The sequence below is a fragment of the Dromaius novaehollandiae genome, chromosome 26, assembly GCF_036370855.1.
Source record: "Dromaius novaehollandiae isolate bDroNov1 chromosome 26, bDroNov1.hap1, whole genome shotgun sequence".
Lineage (NCBI taxonomy): Eukaryota > Metazoa > Chordata > Aves > Casuariiformes > Dromaiidae > Dromaius > Dromaius novaehollandiae.
This window is the reverse complement of record NC_088123.1, coordinates 8050066-8068445: the sequence shown is the minus strand read 5'-3', so window position 1 is coordinate 8068445 and position 18380 is coordinate 8050066. Positions and strand designations below refer to the sequence as shown.

At 63.5% G+C, this 18380-nt stretch overlaps 2 protein-coding genes and 1 long non-coding RNA gene across 3 annotated transcripts in view; 2 read left to right on the top strand and 1 right to left on the bottom strand.

Annotated features, from left to right (window-relative positions):
- The first annotated feature begins 684 nt into the window (after nt 1-684).
- Nucleotides 685-4626, top strand: BRF2 (BRF2 RNA polymerase III transcription initiation factor subunit). The gene is made up of 4 exons (XM_026122316.2): nt 685-906; nt 1353-1412; nt 1777-2098; nt 2749-4626. The coding sequence occupies exons 1-4, from the start codon at nt 738-740 to the stop codon at nt 3437-3439; spliced, it is 1242 nt and encodes a 413-aa protein (XP_025978101.2). The 5' UTR covers nt 685-737; the 3' UTR covers nt 3440-4626.
- Nucleotides 4627-4682: 56 nt separating this feature from the next.
- ADGRA2 (adhesion G protein-coupled receptor A2) overlaps nt 4683-18380 on the bottom strand; it is a 29076-nt gene continuing 15378 nt past the window's right edge. The window contains exons 7-19 of the mRNA XM_064497903.1: nt 18156-18369; nt 17820-17984; nt 16633-16834; nt 16379-16528; nt 16085-16246; nt 15783-15986; nt 15496-15688; nt 15012-15220; nt 14794-14921; nt 10158-10281; nt 9422-9567; nt 8724-8813; nt 4683-8382 (exon numbers count right to left, since the gene is read on the bottom strand). Coding sequence (XP_064353973.1) covers nt 7179-8382; nt 8724-8813; nt 9422-9567; nt 10158-10281; nt 14794-14921; nt 15012-15220; nt 15496-15688; nt 15783-15986; nt 16085-16246; nt 16379-16528; nt 16633-16834; nt 17820-17984; nt 18156-18369 — 3191 coding nt within the window. The 3' untranslated portion in view covers nt 4683-7178. The remainder of the gene's footprint in view (nt 8383-8723; nt 8814-9421; nt 9568-10157; nt 10282-14793; nt 14922-15011; nt 15221-15495; nt 15689-15782; nt 15987-16084; nt 16247-16378; nt 16529-16632; nt 16835-17819; nt 17985-18155; nt 18370-18380) is intronic.
- LOC135323701 (uncharacterized) lies at nt 10276-13583 on the top strand. Its single transcript, XR_010385189.1, has 3 exons — nt 10276-11343; nt 11845-12185; nt 13184-13583. It is a non-coding gene; the product is annotated as an uncharacterized LOC135323701 (long non-coding RNA).

The window sequence follows — 18380 nt, the reverse complement described above, 5'->3', positions numbered from 1 at the left end:
CCGGCTTTGACTAGGAGTCAGGTCTGGCTCTAATGAGGCATTGTAGAAGGCAAGAGGGACAAATGGCGGGGCCATTACCTCAGTGACAGCTTGGAAGAGACGGGCTGAGGCTGATGAGTCTCGGGCTCCGAAGGCTTTTACAGAATTTGCGGTTTCCTGGGAAGCGACGGAGTACGTCGCTTGGTTGGACCTTGCTCTCCGCACAGAGCAACACTCGCTGCTGCCCTAAGGGCCTGGCACCTCGGGGAAACTGCCCCATGAGTTATTACCCCTCTCCCGCGACGTTTTGCCGAGGGCTCCGTGCTTACGGGAGGGGGGGGGGGGGCAGCACGCAAAGCCTCGGCTGGGCCTGCTGCAAGTTTTCCCTTCTCCAGGCTCCTGGGGGCAGAGCCGTGTGTGGCTGCTTCACTGCCAGGGCACCTCGGCCTTCTGCCCTGCCCCGAGGAAGGGCTTTGGCCGCCGGCGCGCAGAGGTAGGCGCGGAGCGAGCCCGGCAGCGCAGGAGGGACCCGGCCCGGCCGCCCTGGGAGCGGGGGAACCGGCACCGCTCTGCCCTGGGAGGGGGGGAACGCGCGGCGCCGGAACGCGGCGTGCGCGGGCGCCGCTGCCGGCCGGGCGCGCGGCTGGGACGGACCGGGTTCCGCGACGCGATTGGCTGGCGCGCGGCACGAGGAGGGACGACGGCGCGATTGGCTGGCGCGGGTGCACCCGGCGCAGCGGTCCCCCGGCGCGGCAGCCATGGCGGCGGGGGCGATGGCGGCGGGGGCGAGCTGCCCGGCCTGCGGCTCCTCCGCCCTGGTGGAGGACGCGCACTACGCGCAGCAGCAGCTGGTCTGCGCCGCCTGCGGCTGCGTCCTGGCCGAGGGGCTGCTCACCACCACCTACACCGAGGAGGAGCACCTGCGAGGTGGGGCCTGGCCCCGAGCGGCCCCTGCGCGCCCCGAGGGGCCCCGCTGCCCCCTGGGCCGCGCGGTCGGGGGGCGGCTGCGGCGGGGGGTGCTGGTGGCTCGGCGCGTCCCCTGCCCGCGCACCCCATCCTTGTCCTTGTCCATGTCGGCGCAGGTCGATGCGCCGCTGCGCCTGGTTTGAGTCTCTCGTGTCAGTGCATGAGTGTCCCTGAGGCCATTTCCTGCAACATCCGCAGGGGAGCGATGGCTGGGAGAGCATCCCGGGCCAGAAACCCACTGGCCCCAGCAGGCCGGGGCTGCCAGCCCTCGTTCGGCGACCTCGGGGACCTGCCGCTTCCAAAAAGTGCAGCCTGGCCCCTTGGGCATCCAGTAGCACGAGATCTAAGTGGCCCCGTCCCGGGATGTCCAAGCGGGGTTGCCTGGCCTAACGCTGCTTCTCTTCCAGAGGTGGCCTATTCCCAGAGCACCGGCCGGAAAGAGCAGCTGAGCCGCTGTATGCAGCGAGGTGAGCGCATGCCATTCGGTTTCATTCGTATACTTTGATTCTCTGTTTTGCTGCGTTAGTCTAATTTGCATAACATTCGTGATGCTGTGATAAGTTAAAAGCTATAGGGAGCGGGCAGTAAAACAGGAAGAGAGCAGTGAGCTCTGTGTCCAGCTGGTGCTTGCCAGCACACTGCTTTGCCTGCACGAAGGGAGCTGGGAAAAGGTCTTTGCCTGCTGTTTACGGGGCTGCGGTGACCAGGCTGCTCTCGTGCCTTTGCCCGAGTCTGGCTGAACGCCAGCTGCAGTGTGATATCAGGGAGAGATGTATACAAGGAGAGATGTATATCCTGAGCTGATCTTAAAAGGATGATGTCTTCTTGCAGGGATCAGGAGGGTCCAGGACCTCTGTAAGGTCCTCCAGCTCCCGTCGGTGTTTGAGGAAACGGCTGTGTCCTACTTCCAGCGCGCTTTCCAGCATCCCTCCTTCCACCTGGTCAGCCTGGAGAAGAAGGAGCTTCTGGGGGGCTGCTGCGTCTTTGTGACTTGTCGGCAGCACAACTGGCCCCTGACCATGGGAACAGTCTGCTCCCTCCTCTACGCCAAGAAGGAACTCTTCGCCAGCGTCTACCTGAGCGTGCAGAAGGAGCTCGAGCTGTCCGTGCCGGCGCTGAGTCTGATGGATCTGGTGAAGACGCACCTCAACAGGTAACGTAACCCCTTTCGTGCTGAACAGTTCAGAGCTCTGTATTTTACACTGATGTGGGGGAAAGCTGCTGAAATGCAGCCCGTGCCAGGGCAGAAGGCCGTAAGCACGCACAGCGGCCTGTGCTGTTACCGAGGCATGTTTTACCTGAGGACATGGAGGCAAAACCCAGATCATCTATGATGTATTCGTTTGGATTGTTCACAGCCCTGCGTACTCAGTGGGGCAGCATGCTTACAGAGAGCCCTTGAGCCTTCGTGGTGGTGCTATTGCGGTAGCACCTAAAATTCATGATCTGGGAGTGCGCTTTGCTGTCCCTTGATCAAAAATTGCATCAAGTTCTTAGTATGGCCAGCAATTTTAGTATAACCAAATAGCTAGGAGGTGGATGTGAGCAAACACAGGAGCAATACCACCCTGTTTGCTCGCTGATGTCCTGGAGGGAATGGCCAGAGCGCTTGAGGTGGCTTTTACAGAACTGTGGTGGCTTTTGCCTCCTTTGTCGTAGTTTGGGCTGGGATTCTTCTCTTCCTGTCCCTGACACTCAGTTTGGAGAGCAGGCAGCGCAGGGACTTGGCTAGGCGGTATGAGCAGAAACTGCTTCCCTGCGCCCCGGTAGCTGGTGCTCACGGCAGGCGCTCTGCTCTTGCAGTTTCAGGCTGTTCCAGCGCGCAGCCGACGTCCCTGCCCCGTTTGTGGAGGACAAGGAGAAGATGGTAGCGCGAACGATGCAGATCGTGGAGCTGGCCAGCGAGACGTGGCTGGTCACGGGCCGGCACCCTGTTCCCATCGTCACCGCCGCAGCGTTCCTGTCGTGGCAGTCGCTGCAGCCCGCCGCCCGCCTGACGTGCACCCTCGCGCGGTTCTGCAAGGTGGCGGGTGTCGACCTGCCTCCGCCGGCCCACCTGAGGCTGAAAGAGCTCCACGAAATCCTGCTGCGGATGGCGTCCCAGCTCGCTTGGCTGAGGGTGTTTAAGATGGACAAGAAAATGGCCGTCAAGCACATCGGGGACCTGCTGCAGCACCGAATGTTCCTGCTGAAGAAGTCTTTCTGCGCGGAGGATGCGGAGGAGCAGCGTGCTGGAGCCCAGGGCGAGGGCTCCCCCGGGGCTGCGCGGGAGGAGACACGTCCCTCGGAAGGGAAGCGTCAGCGTGACGGGGGGCGGAGGCCCCTGCTGCCGCCCTGCCTCATCGCGCCGAAGAAGAGACTCCGCACGGCAGCCCCGAGCGCTTCGGACCTCGCCATCACCGGCGACGAGCCCATCTCCGACAGCGAAATAGAGCAGTACCTGAGGGGCCGCGAGGAGATCCGGGCGTTCAGCAGGGCCAAGGCATGGCCGTGAACCAGCCAGCTCCGTGGCCGGAGGGCAGCGCTGCCGGGAGCAGCAGGGCAGCGGAGGGCGAGGAACCGACAGCGTAAAGCCTCAGGGTAACAGAGCCACCGTAACCGAGGACAGTCGTCCAAGGGGACGGGGCAGCGCGGGGAGCGGCGGGCTGTCTCCCGTTGAGCGTTCGGAGGCTGGAACAGACTGGGGCTTTTTATGGAGTAACTGTTTTGGGTTGCCTTGTATTTTTGTTAGAAGTAAATAGAACTGCAGGTGCCAGAAGTGGTTTCTGGCCTCTCTTTTCATAACCTGTGGTAAAATGTGTTTGGGCTAATCCAGGTGCGGTAGGGCAGATGTCACGAGCGAGTCCAACGGGTCAGTGTACTACCGCAGAGGTAGGACAGGGATCTCGGCACGCGGGAGAGCGCCAGCCGAGCGCCCTCTCCTCGGCAGCGGTCCGTCAGTCAGGGTCGCTGCGGTTCCCCGGCCCACAGCCAGTCCCATGGGGCGAAAGGGCTCTGAGGGCCTTCTCCTGCCCTGGCCGCGGCCGGGCTGCAGCGCTTGTCAGCCAGCGTCAGCGGTGCTTCGGCGTGCGGCAGTGTGAAACTGCAGTGGTAATTTTTGTGGTTTGGAGGGGAGGGAGGGAGAAGCACTGTCCTGCCACAGCTTGGTCATAGCAGTGTCTGGTTGTCGTAGGGTGCGGTGACAGGGAAGGAGGTAGAGGTTTCCGGCCCCCTCATTGGCACCTGTTTTTGGAGCTTTGCTTGAGCTTTTCTGGCGGGTGATCTCTTAGGTTGCCTTGCACGCCAGCTGCTTTGGTGGGTTTTTGAGGAGGGCGGGTTTGTGACCGGATAAGAGGAGGTACTTAATTTGTTGCTCCACTTTCTGAGGACAAAGCAAATGGCAAATCTAAGTGCGGCAGCCCGTCTGCCAGGCAGCGCGCGCTCCCGGCCTGGCTGTATGAGGAGTAACATTACGTAGGTCCTTGGGGCGGCGCGGGGCTGCCCGCCCTGGGTATCCCAGGGATCCCTTGGGAAGCTCAGCTTGGCTGGTGTCTGAGGGGGAAACTATCCCAGCTCAGTTGAGTGAGTGACGTGAAGCTGCTGGAAATCTGTGGCAACTGTGCAGCTCTTGATGGTACGATTACAGCACTGCTGGCTGTTCATTTCAAAGTAACGCATAACTCAATAAAACTGTGACCTCTATGTGCCTAGCGGTCTGTTGTATTTGAGCAGCGAAGTCTGCAAGAAAGAACGGTAGATCTTGGCAGATTTGCAAATCTTTAATATATTAAACAAAACATATCTGCTAGAAACATTCTATTCATATAAAAATGCAAAAGACCCCTTTAAAAACATTTCTTTGGCATATTTTCCCCTCCCTCCCCCAAGTATATTGCAAGAAGCTCTCTGTTGATATGTCGTTTGCTTGTAATGTAAACAAAGTGTAATTAATAATACAAAGCTTTTTATATAATACTGTCACAGTGCAGCAAGCATATATAACAACTCAGCATCAGCAAGACCACGTAGGCTGCAGTATTGACGTAACGATTCAAATTGTATTAAATACAAGGCACGATAAAGCATGTGTTGTTAAGCAGTCAGTCGGTCAGAGACGTTTCAACAGGCTGGGGCGGGCCGAGCCGCAACAAGGCCGCCGGGGTTTCCGAAGGGAGAGGAGTTGGTTTCCGCAGGTGGGAAAAGTGTCAGTAAGTGCTTTTGACTCCATGAACTTCTGGACCCCCCCATCGGACGCGGCGTGCCCCTAAGGATTGACCTGCATCTTCTAGCACTGCTCCATTCCCTGCCGATCCTCGCGACCCCTTGGGAGGTAGGTAAGTAGTTGGCACACGTGGGGAAACTGAGGCACGGAGAGGCTGGAACGGCTTCGGCCTGAGGGCAGTCCGGGCTGGGGCTCCCGGTCCGGCCTCCTCTCCCGCCTCAGACTGCGGTGGACAGGGGCAGGGCAGCCGGGAGATGCCTGCTCAATGCCGGAGGGCAGCTAAAACACGCTCCCCGGCTGAGGCAGGCACCGCGAGGCTGGAAAGGGCGCGGGGATGGAAGGAGGAAGGAGGAAGCACTCGCCTTTAAGGCCGGCCCTCGTCTCCCCTCGTGCTCCCCCAGCCATGGCGGCCCGTGAACTGCGGTCGCGGCTGGGCCGTGCAGCAGCCACCAGCCCCTTCGCTGCTCGGCGGCTGCCGCGGCTGCAGCGGGACGGGGAGCGCAGAGCCCCGTCGCAAGGCACATTGCATTGAGCTGTAGCAAAATGGGTACGGGCTGCCCCTTGCCTGGCAGCGGGCTAAATAACTGTGTCTCGCTTTTCAGGAAACCCCCTTTAAGCCAGTCTTGGCCCGTGGACGCTCCCAGAGCCTGCTGCCGCCTGGGATGAGCGAGCGAGTGGGTGAGTATCTGCGTTTTCATTTGTGTGCTAGAAAAAAGGTGGACTCGTGTTTTAAAAGGGGAAAATAAGTGCTAATCCAAGTTCCCACCCCTTTAAAATGTCATCTGAACTGTCCGCAGGAACATGTCGGATGTGGTCATCAGGCAGGCCAGGCCCTCGGTTTCCCGGGAACAGCCCCGACCCCTGCAGCGCTCCCCCCTTACGTGGGGCGGGCTGCGAGGCCGTTAATCGGGGGCTGTTCGGTGCTTTGGCTTCCTAAGAGCAAAGGCAGGTAGTTTCCGAATACGCTGAGGCTGAGGACTTGCTTTTGTGTTTCTGGCTACGGTTTGACTCTTTGGTTCCTTGGAGATGGTTAATCTTTGCTCGCCGTGCGGCCCGGGCAGCAGGGCCCCCCCGGGAGCCTGTCGCCCCGTCCGCTGGCCTGTTTGCATAGTTGATGCCTCTGAGGCCACCGGCCTGACGAGGGAGCGTTTCCTTGCGGGGATTTTAGCGTCTGGCATGAGAACAGTGCAGACGATCGCCTTTGCTCACGACGGTGGCGTCTCTTACCTTGTGCTTGCTTTTAAGTATGGCTTTTACTTTGGCAGCTCGGTAACCCACAGGGCTAAATATTGTCTTTTAAGAACATGCGGATAAAAATGCTCACGTTTAAAAGCATTTCAAACTGAGAAGCTTCTCTCTGACTCTTTCAGAAAAAGCTTATTTAGGCTAGGGTCAAACGAGCGTCCGCTCTTCGGCACCTTTACGTCAAGGTTCTGGTTCTGGTCTCCTCGGCCCCGGTGGGGACATTGCAGTCGTGGCACGAACAAGCTATTGCCAAAACTCCCCGGGGCACGCCCGCTCCTCGAAGAACACTGACATGTAACGCGGAGGCGCTCGCATCAGTTACCCATCTGTCTATACATATATACATACAATAATATAGAGATTTGAAAAATAGACATTTGTTTCCTCTGTATATAATAAAATAGCATTTAGGGTCAGTCTGAAGTGACATGCAGAAGTGATTAAGGTACTGTTGCAATTCAGGCTGCTGAAGAGCAAAGATTGCCTTTCACCTCGAGACTCAGCGCCGCTGTGGACGGTGCCCCGGGAAGCATCGACGTCCTTCCCCTCCTGGCCGGATCAGGCCCGGCGTCGCCCTCTGCCCGGCAGCCGAGCAAAAGCATCTGGGCCGTGTCGCCTGGTCCCGTCTAGTGCACTTAGCAACTCTCTGAAGCCCTCGGCTCCGCAAAGATTGCGCTTGACCTCCTGGCAGATGCCCTTAGCAGCTCCAGCCGCCGCTCCCAAGCCGCCCCACCGCCCGAGGAGGAACGTGCGACGGCGCTGCGGCTCTCCGGTCCTTTCCCATCCTCTATACGGTAGTTTCGCTCTTCCACAGGCCGGTCTTCATGCCGGCCGCGCTGTCAGCGCTGGCGAGGTCGATGTCGTACTTGCTGCCTTTGAGTGCCCCGTTGTGGCTGGCCACGTTGAGCGGGTAGGAGCGGCGCTTCGTCTCCTTCTCCACGGCGTTGGCCTGCCGGAGGTTGTCCCTGCTGGCGCTCCTCCGGCGAGCCTTGCCGAAGTCCGGTGCCTGCCGGCTGCCATCGCTGCCTTCAGACTGGCTCGGCGCCGTCTCCCCTTCCGGCGGGCCCGCGGCCTGCGGCCCTGCGCGGCTGTTGTTCAAGGGGCTGTTCCTGCTGCTGTGGTAGCTCTCGGAGTGGCTGTTGTGGATGCTCCCGCTCTCGCTGGAGGGGTGCTCCGAGGCAGGGCCCCGCAGCATTTTCAGGCGGTGGTGCTTCCCCTCCCGGTACTGCTTCGGTCTGCTCTTGTGGGCCCTGCGGCCGGGGAGGTTGTTGGCGTGCCGGGCCGCGCCGGCGGTTTTGTCGGGCTCCTCGCAAGAGGCCGGGCGGGCGTCCGCCTGGCTCTGAGCCAGCTGCAGGTTGGTGAGCTTGCAGGGGCCCACGGTGGAGTTGGTGCTGCTGGGCGAGGAGGAGGACTTGACGGAGTGGGCCGCCTCCGGGTTGCACCCGATGAAGACCTGCGAGCCGTCCTCCACCGCCACGCCGGGGTGGACGTACGCCTGCATAGGCAACGCGTTCCTGTAGGACGGGCAGCAGCCGAACCAGGAGTTGAGCACGTCCCGCCGCCGCACGCAGTGGTGGATGAAGATGAAGAGCCCCAGCACCACGGCCGTGACTCCGTAGAGGCAGCTGAAGATGACGTTCAGGTACCAGCGCTGCGATACGGCCATGGCTCCAAACGTCCACAGCGCCACGTACAAGGAGTGCGTGGTGACCAGCGCCCAGAGCTGCACCTGCAGGGAGTAGACGCCATCCACCTCGGGGCAGGGAGTCCCCGAGTTCAGCGTCACCGAGATGGACCCGGAGTCTGTCAAGAGGTTCCCGCTGCCTCCCAGCCTCGGCGGCATCTCGAGCGGCTCGGGGACATCTTTCCGGCTCGACGATCGGCACCGGAGGTTGAGCCCGGCGCAGAGGAAGTAAATCCAGGTAACGAGCACGATGAAGGCCACGGGGACGTAGAAAGCACCGAGGCTGGGCCTCCACACCAGCCAGCAGCTGTAAGGGAGGAAAGGGGGCTCGCATCAGCAGGCCCCGGCCCGCGCGCCCGGCCGAGCCTCCTGCCGCAGCCCCACGTCGCGGTCCCTGGCGCCCAGCGCCCTGGCCCCGGTGGGTCCCAGGGGACAGGCCTTGTGGGGACGCAGCCTCCCGAGTGGCCTCCCGAGGAGCTGGTCCACCGGACAGCTCGGCTGCAGGTCTCCAGACGCGTGGGAAGCGTTAGCAAAGGCCTCGCTCACCTTTGCAAAACGCCCCGATTCCTGGCACCGCCAGTTCCCTTTCCCAGATGGAAGGAGGCAACGTGCTCGGTGGGGAAGGGCTTGTCACGCGGGGACACTTACTAGGGGTTGTTGTCGTGATAGTTGTGGATGTTAACGGCCGCTGTGATGCCGCAGATGATGAGGGGTATCCCGCCTGCAATAAGGTAGAACCTGCGAGGAGAGGAGGCGGCGGTGTCACCGCACGCCGAGGGCGAGCGCTGGGGGCCGGCCCGGCGCCCCGGGGCCGTTTGCACGAGGCCATCGCCAGGCACGGGCAGGGCTCCCGCCGAAGCCAGCGCGGTCTTTGATGTCGTAGGCTGCTTGCGCAGCTATGGAGTGATTTTGTAGGCTGTCTGCACAAATACAGATGTGCCGTTCTGGAAAGGTGGGTGGGAGAGGGGGAGGATGTCTTCCCACAGTAAAATGCCGGGGCGGGTGCCGGGGTGATGCGAAACAGGACCGCCCAGGGAAGCGGGGAGAGGGGCCAGGACGGTGCAGGGGATGCAGGGACAGAGCCTGTCCTGAGAGAAACGGCTACGCTGGGAAATGGGCTGGCACGATTGCTTTGAAAAGACGGGAGCGAGTCCTGCCCCAGCCCTGCTTCATCTGCGACCGGGAGCAGTGCTGGCCTCCGGCGGGACTGAAATCCCTGCAGGGGCCCCAGGGGCAGGGCAAAGGCTTCGCCGCTCCCCCGAGGGTGTGCGGGGCTGAGGCAGAGCCTCCCGAGCGAAGGGACCCTCTCGGCGCGCCGGCGGGGGGGCGGGGGGAGGCGTCTCTACCGTAGCATGGGCCGAGGGGCCGGCTGGGACGCGTCCCCGTCCTGCTGCTGGGGCGCCTTCCAGGTCACCTCCTTGTAGAGGACTCTGGCCTTCACTGCCATCCACAGCAGCGTGGACAGGGAGGAGTAGTGCAAAATGATGCCGACCTGCGGGCAGAGGCAGTAAGCTGAGTAAGCGGGGCGGTCGCTGCTGTCACTGCGCGTCGGCCCCCCCGATCGCGGTCGGGGCACGGGTCCTGCGGCCGTGGAGCCCGGCCAGGTGAAACGTGGCTTCGCGAGGCTGTTTCACTGATGTGCCTCTTTCTGCCTTTGTGTTTGCAGCACAGACCTGCTGTCGGGAAGCAGGACACCCCCGTCCCAGCGCAGACCGGCTGTCGGGAAGCAGGACACCCCCGTCCCAGTGCAGGCCCGCTGTTGGGAAGCAGGACACCCCCGTCCCAGCGCAGACCCGCTGTCGGGAAGCAGGACACCCCCGTCCCAGCGCAGACCTGCTGTTGGGAAGCAGGACACCCCCGTCCCAGCGCAGACCTGCTGTTGGGAAGCAGGACACCCCCGTCCCAGCGCAGACTGGCTGTTGGGAAGCAGGACACCCCCGTCCCAGCGCAGGCCCGCTGTTGGGAAGCAGGACACCCCCGTCCCAGCGCAGACTGGCTGTCGGGAAGCAGGACACCCCCGTCCCAGCGCAGACCCGCTGTCGGGAAGCAGGACACCCCTGTCCCGGCGGTGGCGGTACCTACCGCTTGGCAGACGATCAGGTAGCTGGTGAGAGTGATGCCTCCCGCGAAGACGGCGGAGGTCATGGCGATGTGGAAGCAGAGGTTAAGCAGCATGTGCCAGCACTTCCGCGTGATGTGGATGGCCCTGCAAGAGAGGCACAAATCGTTGCGGTAAGACACCGTCCGGTCAGGGAGGGAGTCCCCGGGGGCTGCGTATGTGCTGCCTGCGAGAGCCCCTGCCCGAGGCCGAGCTTGTGGCCGGTTCTGGGCTCTCCCCACTGCGCTGGGGACGTGCTCCAGAACATGGAGTCGTGGGGACTGTGACCCTGGTGGTGGCACAGGGCTGTCCGCGAGCGCGGGGACGGGCACGAGCTGGTGACGGCCCTGCTGCTCCCAGCAAATCTGGACGTGCTGCTCTGGCGAGCGGCTTTGAGGGGCTGCCCTTGCCCTGGTGCGTGTTGGAGGACAGAGGTTGTTGGGAGCCTCTGAGCAGGCGGGATGGATGGTTTTGGATGCTGCCCTGAGCCCAGCGTTGGGTAAACGCTTGGTTGTGTCTCTGTCTCCTCGCAGCACGGTGGTGTCACGCTCGTGGGTGCCAGCAGCTGTCGTCTGGCTCTGTGGTGTCCTTAGGGCCATGCAGAGACGGGACCTGCTCGTGGCGGGCAGGTGGGATGCCGTGGGGCTTGTTTGTGGCCGTGGCTGGTGACCCCGGGCCCTGTGCTGGTGGGGGTGGGCAGACCCTGGAGCAGGGGGTGGCTGCGGTGGGCCCTGGAGGCAACGTTTCCCCGAGCGACTGGAGCAGACCTTGAGGGGGGCCCTGATCCAAGCGGGGCGCTGGGCCTGGTGAGGGCCTTCGCGTGCAGTAACGTGGCCTCTGTGATGGCTCCCTGCCCGTGTCGAGGGGCTCCTGCAGCGCGTAGCTGCTTGTACGGCTGCGTTATTCTAGCTGTTAATGCAGTTGTCCTTTGCAGCCCAGCCAGCTCTGCGCAAGGAACGTCTCGGGAACGCTTCGTGGTCAGCTGCTATCGGATCGCCCCAAGGAGCTCGGGATTATTCGTGGACCTGTGTCATGACGGCTGCGTGTGTTCCCTGCCCTGCGGAAGTGAAGACGTCCCGGTGCCGAATCTCTGGGGATCCCGGAGCTGGTGGTGCTCCTCCGGAGCGCACACGGAGAGGTTCCCCGAAGCTCTGCTCCCACTCTTGCCAGGTGAGTGCTGGATGCTGGTGTGGAGTTGCGTGCCGGGCTGTGCCGTGCCGTGCCGTGCCGGGCCCCACCAGCGTGCTGTCCCTCGCACGCCTCTGTCCCCTGGGCTGCTGCTGTGGGGCAGGAGGCCGGGGGGGGGGGGTGCGGGGTCCCTGCAGTGGGCCCCCCCCCATTGCAGGTGGCTGCATTTTTGCAGTGTGTGTGTGTGGGGGGGGGGGCGGCGGCGGGGGGGGGGGGCTGCCTTGTGGTTGTAAGGCTGCAGCCCTCTCGTATGGTATGGCCATTGCCAGTGTCAGGCGCCAGGCTGCGTTTGCAAGGGCCCAAGACAGAGCCGCGGTGTTTCTGAGCTGTTCTGGACTTGTCTGCTGCTTTCTTGTCACGGTGTGTAGCTGGAACCGCAGTTTCCTCTGCTGCAGGTGGTTGTGGTGGTGGTGGTGGTGGTGGTTGTGGTTGTGGTTGTGGTTGTGGTTGTGGTTAATGATGCGTGCTCCTCGTTTATCGTAGTGCGGGACAGCTTATCCGGCCAGCAGCGACCAGCAGCGCTTGTGGTCAGAGCGAGGTCCTGACGACTGGATGGTGACAGTGCAGAACAGAGACACAACAAGGGGCCCGGAGTGACAGCAGACGCCGTGCGAGGTGGAAACCCCGGATGTGAGGTAGGGGGTGATGAGAGCTGGGGCACAGGCTTGGTCCTGGAGACCCCGTGGTTATAGAGGACTCCTCACTGGGCAGGTGACAAGACGCAGCCCTGGAGCTGAGCAAAAGTGATGCTCCAGGCAGAGATGGAGACTGAAGACCAATTTTCTAATCAGGAGGAAAATGCAGTGTGCAGCATAGGAAATTAAGTAAGTAAGTAAGTGTGCTTGTGATGTGTAGTGCAATGACAACAGAGCAAGGAATACATGCGTCTTGGGCGACCAAGGAAAATAAAGCTGTTTAAGTAAGAGTAGGTAAGTAAGTAAGTAAGTAAGTAACTTACTTAAAAGGGAAACTAAATAAAACTTGGCTTGAGAAAGAAGGAACTTTGGACATAAAGGTGTTCTTGTAGGTGAGGGGGTGTCAATGGCTCATCATCAGCCTCCCCCACCACAAGCAGCAGGACGCTACCATCCCTAGGACTTTGAGGAGTGAAACGCCCAGCAAACTGGTAGGAAGAAAGAAAAGAAAAGAAAGAAAAGAAAGAAAGAAAGAAAAGAAAGAAAGAAAAGAAAGAAAGAAAGAAAAGAAAGAAAGAAAGAAAAGAAAGAAAGAAAAGAAAGAAAAGAAAGAAAGAAAAGAAAGAAAAGAAAGAAAGAAAAGAAAAGAAAGAAAAGAAGAAAGAAAGAAAAGAAAGAAAGAAAAGAAGAAAGAAAAGAAAGAAAGAAAAGAAAGAAAGAAAAGAAAGAAAAGAAAGAAAAGAAGAAAGAAAAGAAAGAAAAGAAAGAAAAGAAAGAAAGAAAAGAAGAAAGAAAAGAAAGAAAAGAAAGAAAAAAAGAAAGAAAGAAAGGTGTTCCTGGTGCCATAGATGATGCTGTTAGTTTAGTATTGTTATTATTATTAATCACTTGTATTACTGTGATTATTGAGACTTGGTCAGTACACAATCAATCTTTCTGAGTGAAGTAGCTGGTAATAAGTAGTTCCAGACTGATAGTGACTCTGGACTTTGGTAAGGTGTCAGGGGCTGTGAGAGGAGTGTTTGAGGCCTGAAGTGTAGTTGTGAAATAGGACTTAGTCTAAATGCTGTGTGACTAGGGGGACTTTAAGCAAGATATTGAGTGTAAAACTGCAGCGTTCCCTAGGCTGGGAGGTAGCGCTGGTGTCTCATGTCTAATCTGTTGGATGTTTCCTTCTGTCTTTACAGGTGCTGTGCCCTCGTGCTCTCTGGGAGTCCCCAGGGCTGCATTCATCAGTGGGAGACGCACCCCCCCGCCTTGTCCCTCCTGGAGCTCGTTGGCCACCCGGCTGCCCCAGTGTTGGTGTGGGGCAGGTGTCTGCCACCGAGGGGCTGAAGGTCCTTAGTGCTTGTGACTGGTTGTGGGTCTCAGTAATGAGTCCTGCCCTGGCCCTGCGCTCCTTGGGTGGGCACTTAGTGGGAGCTGTGGGGCAATGGGCGTTGCTGTGGGTTGCCTTGCAGGAGGAGCTGCAGGGAGCCCTGTCACCACTGCCACCAGCCTGAGATGGGGCTTGGAGCCACCCTGGAGCTCCAGTGTCTGGGGGGTCCCCCCGGATGGGCTGCTCACCACCCCACCTGCAGCTCCTCAGCCCCGCTTAAGGGGGGCCAATGGGGGGGCAGGAGCGTGGGGCTGCTGACTGGCTGCCCGGGGAGGAAGAGGAGGGTCCTCCTCCCATAAAAGCGGCCCCAGGCAAGCGACCGAGGGAGCGGAGCGGCCGGGGGACGAGCGACACGGCAGTTAGCAAGGCAGTTCACATGGGCAGAGAGCAGGGCCCGCCACGCTGCCCAGGTAAGCCGGGCCTTGGGCCCACATCAGGGGCCCCTCTCCTGGGCAGGAGCCCTGGAGCTCCAAGGCACCCTCGGGCCTCCTTGGAGGGCCCAGCTCGGCTCCAGGCAGAAGGGCTACCTCGGAGCCAAGGAGAGGACCCAGCCTGCTTGGGTCCTCCTGGGCAGAAGGGCTACCTCGGAGCCCAGGATACTCCTGGAGCCCTGGCTTGCCTGGGCCCCACTCGCCACCCTGGAGCCAAGAAGGCCCCCTTAGAGCTCCAGGCTCTGGGAGTATCCTTGGCTCCAGGGTGGCGAGTGGGGCCCAGGCAAGCCAGGGCTCCAGGAGTATCCTGGGCTCCGAGGTAGCCCTTCTGCCCAGGAGGACCCAAGCAGGCTGGGTCCTCTCCTTGGCTCCGAGGTAGCCCTTCTGCCCGGGGCCTTCTTGGAGCTGAGCTGGGCCCTCCAAGGAGGCCCGAGGGTGCCTTTGGAGCTCCAGGGCTCCCGCCCAGGAGAGGGGCCCAAGGCCCGGCTTACCTGGGCAGCGTGGCGGGCCCTGCTCTCTGCCCATGCGAACTGCCTTGCTAACTGCCGTGTCGCTCGTCCCCCGGCCGCTCCGCTCCCTCGGTCGCTTGCCTGGGGCCGCTTTTATGGGAGGAGGACCCTCCTCTTCCTCCCCGGGCAGCCAGTCAGCAGCCCCACGCTCCTGCCCCCCCATTGGCCCCCCTTAAGCGGGGCTGAGGAGCTGCAGGTGGGGGGTCAGGCTCACCACCCCACCTGCTCACCATCATCTCCCCACAAGCCCACCAAGCTATGGGATTCTCCAAGCCAGCTGTGCATGGTGCTGCCCAGAGCTCTCCCCCCAACCATGGACATCAGTGGGCACCCTATCTCCCCCCCCCCCCCCCCCGCAGCACTCTGCCCTGGCCCCACACTGCCAGCAGCACCCTGGGGTGCTGTGCCATGGGACCACGATGATGGCCCCCCCATGAACTCCTTGGTTGTGGGCCAGAGCCCTCCACGCAGACACTCACCCGTGGTTGACGATGTAGGTGATGATGGTGGTGAAGAGGCAGAGCAGCAGCACCGCGGTGCAGGTGTACATGGCCGGGTGCAGCGCCTCGCCGGGGCCCCGCGCCTCGCCGGGGAACCCGCTCAGCTCCTGCGCAACGGCCCCCCGTCAGACACCCTGCAGAGCCCCCTCGCCTGCCCCCAGCGCAGCCCCACGGCACTGAGCCCCGCGCCCACCTACCATGAGCACGGCCACGTTGCTGAGGTGGCGGCAGTGCAGGGAGGTGACGTTGGGCTCGCGGGCGGCCAGCTGGCAGCCCTCGGCGCTCCAGCCGCCCATGCCCTCCAGCACCTCGAAGTTCCAGGACGCGGCCACGGGGTCGGCGCCCTCCCCAGGGTGCCGCAGGGACACGGCCACCGGCTCCGTCAGGTTGCCCACGCCGCAGCCATCTGCAACCGCGCTGCCTCCGGGTGAGGCACGCCTCCGCTGCAAACCAGGACCCCCCCACCGTGCACCCCCAGCACGGGGACACCCCCCCCCCCTTGGCCACCAGAGATGGCCCCCCCCCCACCGGGGCAGCACCGCAACCCCAGGGACCCCCCCCCCAGGCCCCACAAGGGCTCCAGGAGCCCCAGAGCACCTTCCCCAGGGAACCCGCCACCGCCACCGCCACCGCCACCGCCACCGCCACCGCCACCGCCGCCCCGAGCCGCCCCGTCCTTACACGTCCCGGCGTAGATGACCGGCGTGGCCACGCTGCGGCGCTTGCCGTCGTCGGCCAGGCGGGAGGAGTTGCCGGTGCTGCAGAAGAGCTTGCCGTTGCGGAAGACCAGCAGCTGGAGCTTGCAGTCCGCCGGCGGCGCGGGGCTGGCGAACAGGCTGGGCGGCAGCTGGATGGAGGCCAGGGCGATGCTGTTCTGCGGGGCAGGCACGGGCGCGGGTGAGCGGCGGCCGGCCCCCCCCCCGGCCCCCCCCCCGGCTGCCCCACGCCCCACGCCCCGCGCCCCGTACCTTGAGGTGGAAGCTGGTGAGGGAGATGTTGGGGCGCCCCGTGGTGCAGCGCAGCCGCAGCTGCTGGTCGGGCTCGGCGCCCCGCTCCGCCGGGGGCGGCCGCCCCCCCGGGCCCCCGTCCCGCCGCTGGAAAGCCACGCAGCTCAGCCCCACGTAGCTCTCCGGCTTCACCACGTAGGCCTCAAAGGCGATGTTTCGCGAGTTCTGCCGGGCACAGAGCCGCACGGCTGCCGTGAGCCCCGCGGCGAGGGGCAGCCCCGGCCGGGCCAGCCCCCCCCCCGCCCCCCCCGGGAGACGCTCACCACGGCCATGTGCTGGGAGTTGCTGCCGAGCGTGTGCAGGGCGATCCTCTCCAGGGAGCGGACGATGCTGGTGCAGGCCTTCTCCTCCTTCTGCGACATCCACAGGATGTGGTCGTCCGCCAGCATGAGGTTACTGGCCATCTCCACGATGACATCCGTGAGCTGCCAGGAGAGCGGGGGGGGGGGTGAGGACCGCCGCGGGGGCCCTCACGGGACGCCGGCCCGGCCCCGGTGGGAAACACCCCGGTCGGGCTGAACCGGCAGGGCTGGGGGGAGCAGGGGCCACCGCGTTACCTGCTTGATCTGGTCCACGTAGCCGATAAACTTCTCGATCATCTGCGCCACGTAGAGGACGTCAACCATGTCGGAGAAGTTGGCGGCCTCCGCCGTGTAGACGCGCAGCTGGTGCGCCAGGGTCAGGGCGTTGGAGGCGTTGATGGGCATCTGCGGAGCGGAGCGGAGCGGCCCGGCCCGGGGGACGGTCACCGGCCGCCCCGGGAGCACCCGGGGCAGCGCCGAGCCCCCCGGCCTCTCCCCGTCCCGCTCACCAGCACGAAGGTGTAGAGCACGCGGGTGATGTCGTTGGTGTAGAGGCAGCGCGAGTAGTCGCCCTCTTCCCAGCGGCCGGCGCGGTCGCAGCGCCGGGCCGCCTGCCGCTCCCCGGCCGGGCCCCCGCTCGCCGGCCCCGCGGCGAAGGGGTGCTGCAGGCACGGCTGGTAGGCGGTGATGCCTGCCAGGGTGCGGGGCCACCTGCCCGCGGGCAGACGCACGCTGAGCCCCGGCCGGCGCCCGCACGGCTCCCCCGCCACCCCCCCACGCTGCCACGGGGCCGGGACCCCGGCCCTCCCGCCCCGGCGGCGTGCAGGGCGACGGGGGACAACCGCCCCGCCGGCAGCCCCCTCCCAGCTGCAGGAAAGGCTTCACGAGGACGAGACCCGCACGCGACCCAGGCAGCGGCTGAGGCTTTTACGGGATTACGGATTTCCCTCCCCGGGACCACCGCAGCGCCCAGCTGCTGGAACATCTGGCCTCCGCGACACCCCCGGACACCGCAGCTGGATGAGGGGACGCACAGGGAGGTCGTGCGCCCCCCCCCCCCGGCATGTGCCCTCCCCGCCGTCCCTCGCACGTGCACGCGATGGAGCCAACGCGGGGGACGGGACCCACCACGGCTGCCCGGGGGGACCTGCCGGAGCCACGGCCACCCCAGGCCTGGTGCCTGCGCACGGGGCTGGAGGGACCCTCGGCCTGCTCGCTCCCTCCCCGCGTGGGCCGTGCCACCGCGCTGCACTGCTCCGGCATTCGGGGCTCCCCGGGAAGCTGCCTTCCCCGGCTGCCTAATCCCATATCCCGCTCCACTCGGCACCGCGCGGAGGGGCAGGGGGGCCCGCTGCTAATCTAAGCCACATTTACTGTACCAGTAATTTATATTCCATAAAGGCCCGGCCGAGGTTACGGCGGGCGCCCAAAGTCTTTCGTCTCTTGCCAGAGAAATTCCAACACCTCTGCTTCTGGAGCCGGGCTGCGCCGCCAGCGCGGGAAGCCGCTCCAAGGCGCGCGCTCCGCGGCCGCTAATCGCTACCAGACGCCAGGTCACCTGCGGGCCTGGGCGCCGGTGCCCCCCCCGCCATGGCAAGCCCCCGCCCTGGGGCACCGGGGCGACCCGGGAGGAGAGGGGGACACGGGCTCGGCAGCGCGCCCCATCCCGCCACCGCCAGGGCCCCAGAAGTCCTACCTGAAGTCCCCACGGTTGTTGGTGACCCGCTCGGCGGGACAGTAGGACGCGGAGGTCTCCAGCACCACGATCTCCACCTTCTTGCTGACGTTGCCCTGGGAGGTGGAGACGGCGCACTCCCACTCGCCGTTGGCCGAGACGTGGATGTTGGAGAGGATGAGCTCGCTGCGGAGCGGAGGGCGGGGTGGGACAGAGGGCCGGGCACAGCCCCGGGGCCGCCCCCGGCTCGGCCAGCCCGCCACGGTGTCCCCAGCCGCGGGGACCCCCAGCAGGACGCTGGGAAGCGCAGGAGGCGTCCGCAGCTCGCGTCCCGCCCGGCCCCGGCCCCGGCCCCACCTGGTGATGAAGGTGCAGTCGTGGACGAGGCTCTCCTCCACGATGACGCCCGTCCGCGCGTCCTCCTCCACCGGCTCCCGGTTGTGGTACCAGCGGATCTGGGTGCTGTTGTCCAGGTAGGTGGCCGTGCACTGGAAGGGCAGCCGGTCGCCCTGGAAAACCACCTGGCGCAGCGACGGGATGAGGTGGTGGGTGTGCAGCTCCGGGGTGCCCGCTGCGGGGGGG